Source organism: Fukomys damarensis, unplaced genomic scaffold (genome assembly GCF_012274545.1).
Source record: "Fukomys damarensis isolate Sample0158 unplaced genomic scaffold, DMR_v1.0_HiC HiC_scaffold_24, whole genome shotgun sequence".
NCBI lineage: Eukaryota > Metazoa > Chordata > Mammalia > Rodentia > Bathyergidae > Fukomys > Fukomys damarensis.
The window spans coordinates 4,128,061-4,135,809 of NW_022900936.1; the positions used below are offsets into that span (position 1 = coordinate 4,128,061).

General features: G+C 50.4%; 1 protein-coding gene across 3 annotated transcripts in view; it reads left to right on the plus strand.

The window, feature by feature from the left end:
* Positions 1 to 380: 380 nt before the first annotated feature.
* Pknox1 (PBX/knotted 1 homeobox 1) overlaps positions 381 to 7,749 on the plus strand; it is a 28,013-nt gene continuing 20,644 nt past the window's right edge. The window contains exons 1-3 of one of the 3 annotated variants that reach the window (XM_010636504.3): positions 381 to 538; positions 1,495 to 1,603; positions 3,944 to 4,068. In XM_010636504.3, the coding sequence (XP_010634806.1) occupies positions 1,553 to 1,603; positions 3,944 to 4,068 (176 nt within the window). In that variant the 5' untranslated portion in view covers positions 381 to 538; positions 1,495 to 1,552. The other 2 variants (XM_019209362.2, XM_010636505.3) reach the window with 2 other exon arrangements.

The following is a 7,749-nucleotide window of genomic DNA, read 5'->3' on the forward strand; positions in this document are numbered from 1 at the left end:
CCTGATGGGTTGTCGCTGGCTGGGTGGATTGGACAACGGAGCACGTGCCTAGCACGTGCCAGCCCTGGATTCCTTCCCCAGCACCGCGTGAAAAAAATGTTTTTAACGCTAGAAATGTATTCTGTCGTAGTTCTGGAGGTGTAGACAGGGCCACACTCCCTTGGAAGAGGCCTCCTCGCCTTTTCCTGCTTCTGGTGGCCATGCGTGCCCCGCTCCGTGCCTCCCCATCTCTGCCTCCCTCCTCACGCAGCTTCCCCGTAGTCTCAGATCCTGTCTGTCCTCTCACACCAACCACCAGGCGCGGATGCTGACTCCAGGACGCTCTCACCTCAAGACCCCTAGCCGCTGGCCTCTCTGGCCTCTGTGCAGGGTCCTGGGGCCGGGAGCCCCTCCCCGGTGGGACCTGATGCTGACCGGGTGTGCTTCTGCCAGGTACCTGTGACTGAACTGTCCCGCCTTGTTTCCCCAGGCCCCAGGCGCTGCTCCTCACCTGTCTGTTCCTCTCTGGACCTGCGGCTCTGCTCCTCCAGGTGCTCAGGTGGGATATCTGTGGCCCCTGGCTGCATCCTTGTTCACCTGCTTGAGTCTGTGTCCCTGGCCGTGTTCTCACTGGCCTGTTCTTTTTGTGCTTGGATGTGTGGGACAAGGCCCAGCATGTCCCAAGCGTGTGCTGGGGTGGGAAGGAGCTTGTCACTCCTCCCCACACCCTCCGGCTCCTCACATGGGAAGTGGGTGTCACAGGGGAGAGCGCGGGTCTCCAGTGCCCAGGAGGCGGCTGGGATGCTGTTCCTTTGAACTGTCCCCTCTGAGTGCTGCTGCTTTCTTCTTTCTGCATTGCTTGGGCCATAGTTGCTTTGGAGTCTCCCAGAGTCTTACTCCCTTCCCCTGGTGACCTTTGGTGGTCGTGTGGGATGTGCAGTAGATGACCCTTGGCCTCTCCACGGCCTCCCCGGGGAGCCCTGGAGCCCCGAGTCTGTGGCACGCACCGTGACATCGCTGGTTTGCCGGTTGGGGTTCAGCATGGTCTGTACACCGCTGGGTGTCCTATTGCAGGCGCTCGTCCCGGTCCCTGGCCCGTCATTCCAGCTCCTCACTGAGCAGTGGCCACTGTCTGCGTAACTGTGTCATGCACGTGGCTTGTGAGGAGCGCCGTCTCCATCTCCTTGAGCGCGTCGCTTTCATTCTGCAGCTGTTGCCCTGTTCTCTGGGGCACTGCTTCTCTCTCCACGCCATCGGATCTGTTTATGCGGCTCTTCCCCGAGAGGCTGCCCTGACCCTGCTGCCCCGCTTTCCTTGGTGTCCATGCCCAGATTCTCACTGGTGTCTGTGGGGTGCAAAGGAGTGGGGTCGACAGCACCACGGCACAGGTTAAAGGGCAGCTTTTCCTGTCCGTGTAAAACGTGTATTGTGTAGACTCCGCCTGGGTGCTGTGGAGCAAAGGAGAGGAGGGAGGCCGCGTGCCGCTGACTGATGCCCAGGGCTTTTGTTTTCCAGACACCACCTGCTTCGGACTCAAGATGATCTGATGTCTTAAATCAGACCCTCGCTGACCATGATGGCCACACAGACTCTGAGTATAGACAGCTACCAGGACGGGCAGCAAGTGAGCACCTGACTCCTCCGCATGCTGGTCACCGCCGCTGGCTCCGCGCGGGGCCGCACTCTGTGTGCTCGTGCCCAGCCTCTGTGAGGTCGCACGTTCAGTCTTGAGCAGGTTGTGCGTGTTGTGTGTTGGCGTCCAGAGAGATGGGCAGTGGGTTATTCAGGTTACCGCTACAAGTGACCCCAAGCTCGCTAGTAATGTTAGCGCCCCTCTCCTGTCATAATTTACCTTTTTAACATCAGTGTTAGCACTGTGGATTTTTAACAAAAGCTGGCTGCTTGCCTAATGTATACAAGGCCCTGGATTTTTTTTTTTTTTCTCTCTCAATCTGTGTTTTTGAGCCCTCTATCCCTCCCTCCCTCCATTCTGATTCTGGTGTTGGGGTGGAACCCAGGGCTTGGTGTGTGCTAGCAAACTCCACCACTGAACTACGTCCTTAAACTGGACAGTGTTCATGGTGCAGGAAATTGAACTCGGTGCCTTCAGAGTGCTGCGACACCAGCCCTTTAAAAACTTTTTTAAATTTTATTTTGTTTTGAGACAGTTTTTCTCCAAATTGCCCAATCAGAATTTAAACTTGCAGCCCTTCTGCCTCAGCCTCCTAGAGTGCCCAAAGCTGATTGGTGTTTTTTGTTGTTGTTTGTTTTGTTTTTTGAGAAGGGTCTCGCTGGTAGTTGAGACTGACTTGGAACTCACTATGTAGCCCAGGCTGGTTTTAAACTCACAGCAATCCTCCTGCCTCAGCCTCGCAAGTGTTGGAATTATAGGCGTGCACCACCACGCCCAGCTGCTGGGGTGATTTTGATAATCATAGATTCTCATGTTGACAGTCGCAAAACTAAGAGCTAAGCTGACCAGCTTTTACATGGGAGTTCTGGGATTTATCTCCCAGTTGCAAGCATTCAAGGAGCTGCCCAGGAACCTGTCCAGCAGTCAGTGCTGCTCTTTCTGTCTTGGTTGCGCTTGGTGGCTGCCTGGTGTCTGTCCTTCTGCTGTGGGAGGGGCGCCTCCCCAACTGCAGTGTGCTGTGGAGTGCTGGTGTCCCTGTGCGCTCTGTGCTGAAGAGGGCCCTGCCCTTTGCGCCCTGCTCCCTACGGAAGGGTGCAGTGAGACCCGGGCAGCAGCCTGCCTGCCCCTTGGCAGGAAAGCTCAGCCCTCCGCCTGTCCCATTGCTGTGGGCAATGAGATGTTTGCTGCAACAGTTTCTTTTTTTTTAACTGAATTGTTCAAGGATATGGATACATTTTACCCAGTGACAAACACATGGCTTATTTAAAGCATTTAAATCATATATCTTGAAGACTTAAGTAAACACAGCTGGTCCTTCCTGTGTGTGTGAATGCAGACACCCCGGCTAGAGTGACACACCAGGCCTTTGAGCGTGCCAGATCTGTGAGCTCCCTGAGCCAAATCCCCAGCTCCTGTGAAAATTTCTATAGCTTATAGCTGGGAGTGGTGGCACATGTGTAGGGTCCTAGCACTCAGGGACACTAAAGCAGAGTCCACATTTGAGCCCCGCCTGGGCAACTTAGAGTCTGAATGATGCCCTGAGTCAAAAAGGGTGGGCTGAGGGTTTAGCTCAGCGGTGCCGCTGCCTGCCTTGCAGGTGCAAGGTCCAGAGTTCGATCCCCAGTATCAAAAAAAAAAAAAAAGGTTTAAGGTGGCGCTCGGTGCAGAGATCTTAGGTTCATTTCCCAGTATGGAGGGCACGTGGAGTGGGTGTGGAGAATTTCAACCTGGCACAGATATGTAGCATATTGGATTTTTAGTTGTGTTTAGAAGACAAAAGAGTTTAGAGGACAGTGGCACCTCAGTTCATGAACGTTTTGTTTACAAACAATTTGTTTCACAAACAGAAGCATTTGCAGACTCTTGTTTTGTGTGTGAATTCTCCATTGGGTGACAAACATGACTGTGGCTGTCTTTCCCACACAGACACAACATGGCCATCTTTTGCAGAATTGTGGAGCAAATAGAGTTCATGAACTGAGGTGCCCCTGTATTTTATCATCTTTTTCTTTATATTGTTAAACGTGAGGATACATAGCAAGAGGAGATAAAAGATTTCATATGTAGAGCTTCTCTCAGTGGTGTATATTTGTAATTTTTAAATCATGAGCATTTCATCTCCATTCTTAAGCAGTTTGGAAATTTGACCTTTATGTTACCTACTTTTAAAGCATATTAAATTCAAAGAACTCTTGTTGTACTGTGGTATTCTGTGTGTATCGCTGCCAGCCACGTTAAGTGTCTGACCGCTCACACTTGACTGTGTTCCTCTTCAGCGATGCAGTGTGATTTGTCTTGTGTTCAGTAACAGAGGTTCTCCTCCTTTTATAGATGCAAGTGGTAACAGAGTTAAAAACGGAGCAAGACCCGATCTGCTCCGAACCGGATGCAGGAGTGAGCCCTCCTTCCGCGGAGTCCCAGACCCCGATGGACGCGGACAAGCAGGCCATTTACAGGTAGCACCAGGTGTGGCGCGTGGGTGCAAGACTAGAAGTGTAGAGCCGGTGGCAGGGCATGTGGGGAGGCGCCACTGTGGAGTGGCACTGCATCTCCTTGAGGGAAAGCTTTGCTGGGTGAAGGGGATGTTATCTCGGACGGCTGAAAGAGCAGGTTCTGGAATGTAAATGTTTATTTACGGTAATCCTGCCAACCAAAGTCTTTAGGCCCACATGGTCTTGTTTGTTTGTTTGTGGTGCTGGGGATCAGACCCAGCGCCTTGCTCTTGCTAAGCGAAGGCTCTGCCAGGTGCGTTTTGGGGAGGATTCTACCAAACACATGAAGAAGATAAGAGCAGTGAGTCTGTACAGTCTTCCAGAAAACAGAAGATGGGGGTGCTGACATACCCTCTAGGGCCTGACCTATTCTGACACTAAACTAGAGGAAAATACTGTAAAACAAAACACAGACCAGCATCCCTCTGAATTCACGTTCATCATCATCAACAAAACGCTAACAAATGAAATCCATCAGTATATATAAAGAAAGATGCCCAGTGACAAAGTGGAGTCTATCCTGTAATACAGGATGGTTCAGCATTAAAAAATCCACCAGTGCATAATATATCTTGATTCTTCTTTTTCTCCAATCCCCTACTCTCACTTTGACCCCCTTCCCCCTAAACAAAACTCCACAGTGCGATCCACAGGTGATTATATCCATTGATGTAGAAAAGCACTAACAGAATGCAGTCCATAACCATCTGGTTATTGTTCAGATTGTCGGCTAAAGGTAGTGTTGGGGAACTCTTGGCTGAGGAAGGGCACAGAACAGCCGTCAGCTAACATCACATTTAATAGTGAGAGACACACTGAGAATAAAGCAAGCATGTCCAGTGTCCTTACTCCTTTCCAGCACTGTGACGGACATCCCAGCCTGGGCTGTTCGGCATGAATAAGAATAAAAGGCATAGCAGCATAGCGGTGCATGCCGGGGGAAGTAAGTGACAGGCAGTGGTACGCGGGGCACATGCCTGTAATCCCAGCCTGAGCAACAGAGTGAGTTCAAGGCTGTCTCAAAAAAACAAAGCCGAAAAGAACTGATTGTGTATAAACGACAATTGTCTGTATAGAAAAATTCCAGAAAGCCTACTCAAAACTTTCAGAAAGAAGGTTGCAGGATATAAGCGCAACACACAAATCCTATTTCTATACCAATAGTGTACAGTGAGAAACTTAAAAGGAGCCGGGTATGATGGTGCATGCCTGTAATCCAGTACTGAGGAGGCTGAGGCAGGAGGATTGCCAAAAATTCAAGGCCTGTCTGGGCTCCATAGTGAGTTCAAGACAACCTAGACTACATAGCAAGACACTGTCTCAAAAGAAGAAGAAAGCAAAAAAGGGAAAGAAAGAAAAAAAGAGAGCTTTAAAAGGCAGTACTATTTATAAGAGCTCCACAAGAGAATTGGGTAAAACTCTCTGTGCTGAAAACTATAGAATGCTGACTTAAGCAATAAAAAACGTGTGTAAATGGCAGGCCATCCTCTGTTCCTGGGCTGGAAGAGCCAGTGTGGTTAGGGTATCAGTATCCTCAAGTAGGCTGCAGACTTAACTCCATCCCATGCCAAGTCCTAACAGGATAGTTCTATACAAACAAGCATGCTAATCCTGGACTGCATACTGAAGACAAGACTAGAACAGCTATAGCAAAAAAATGTTTTTGACAGGTTCTCACTATGTAGCCCTGGCTGGCGATCCTCCTGCCTCAGCCTCCTGAGGGCTGCGATACAGGTACGCACCGCCATCCCCAGCTAGGACAATTGAGGAACCCACCTACCTCATTTTAAAACTTACTGTAAAATTATAGTGATTGAGATGTAGAACCAGTGAAGGGAGACACAGATTAAGAGTCCAGACACAGAGCTACATGAAAGGGGTTCATTCCACTGCCGATGGAGGTGCAGACCAGTTCAGCTCATCTCTCAGCAGATGGAGTTGGACAGCCCCACCCCTTCTGTGTCCAAGACAGAAGCAACTGACCTCAGCTGAGCCTCACATCTTCTCTTTAAATGGATCATAGATCTGGTTTAAATTTAAAAACTGTAATTATTTCAAGAGAAAATCTTTCTGGGTAGGCAAAAAGTTCTTAAGACAGTAAGATCATGATTTATAAAATGAAAACTTGAAATATCGGGCCTGATCAAAACATAAAGCTTCTGCTGTGCTGAAAATGCTGCTAAGAGAATGAAAGACAAACCACGCTGGAGCGGGCACTGGAGGGCCACGGGACGGAGGGGCTGTGTCTAGGCTGTAACAAGACTTCCGAACTCAGCAGTGGAGAAAGAGCAGCCATGCGGTGACTGCCGGAGGAGGCGGACAGATACTTCGTTCACCAGAGAGAGTCTGCAGGCAGCAAAACGCGCAGGAGGAGACGTGTTTGGCGCCACATGAGAGCCACGATGAAACCACCTTCCGAACAACTCAGATGAGAGCAGGGGCGGCGGGCACCGGGAACCGGGCACCGTGTTGCCGGCTGGGGCACAACCAGGCTGTCACTTTCTTACACTTCGTGTGATAGGCACCTGCTCGTTACCCCAGAGAGCCGAAAACTCCTCGCAAGGTTGTGTCTGTGAGAGTTCTGTTTTGGTTGTGGTAAAATGCACGCAAAGCTCGGCCTTTTGGCCATCTTCCCGGGGGCGGTCAGTGGTTCAGTCCCTCCCGGAAGCTCCCATTCTCAGACTGAAGCTCCGTCCCCACTGAACACCGGTCCCGTGCTCTTCCTCCCCCGTTTTCCTGTTGGTTTCTATGACAGCCACCACTGCAGGTACCTCGTGTGACACCGTGCGGTACAGTTTTGTCTCTGTGATGGGCTTCCTTCATGTGGCGAGCCGTCCTCAAGGTTCACGTGTGTTTGACTGTGTCAGAACCTTCTCCTTTAGGCTGGGCGATAGCCCGCATGTGTATGTGTACGCTGCCACGTTTTGTTGTATTCATCCGTCAGTGGGCCTTGGCTTGCTTCCTCCTCCTTTTGACTTGGAGCATAAGCGTGCAAATACCTGTCCAGCTGTTCGCTGACGCTCACATATGCTTTGCTCGTGACTGTGAGAAACTGGAAGCAACCTCAGTGTTTCCTGGCCAGCGAATGGATCGCCGGACAGTGATGTATTCCACGCAGCGGGATGTTGCCTGGCAGTTAAGGGAAAGGGTACCGGTCCCTGCAGTGTCCGGCGTGGATCCCAGCTGCATGTGCTGAGTGAGTGAGGCTGTTCTCAGAAGGTTGAGACGGGTTCGTTTACACAGTCTTCTCAACAGGACCAAGTCCTGGTGATGGGACCAAGTCAGCGGTTGCCTGGGCTGGGGAGTGAGGTTGGTGCGGGGAATGAGTGGAGGGTTTGGAGGTCTCGGAGCTGCTCTGCACCTTTACACGGTGTGTGAGCATGTGGGTCTGTCTGTATGCCAGGAAGAGCCCATTCTACCGCTGGATAATTCATCAAATAAAAATTTTGAAATGCACTCACTGGTCACGATGTTTAAGACCTTGATTCCTATACATCAGAACTAACCCAGTTAAAAATACTGCATAAAACAATTCCACTCAGAATTGCCACAAAAACTATAAAACCAGGAACAAACCTAACACCAAGGAAGCCAGAACTACATGGGGAAAACTGTAAATTTTTTTTTTTTTTTTTTTTGGTACCG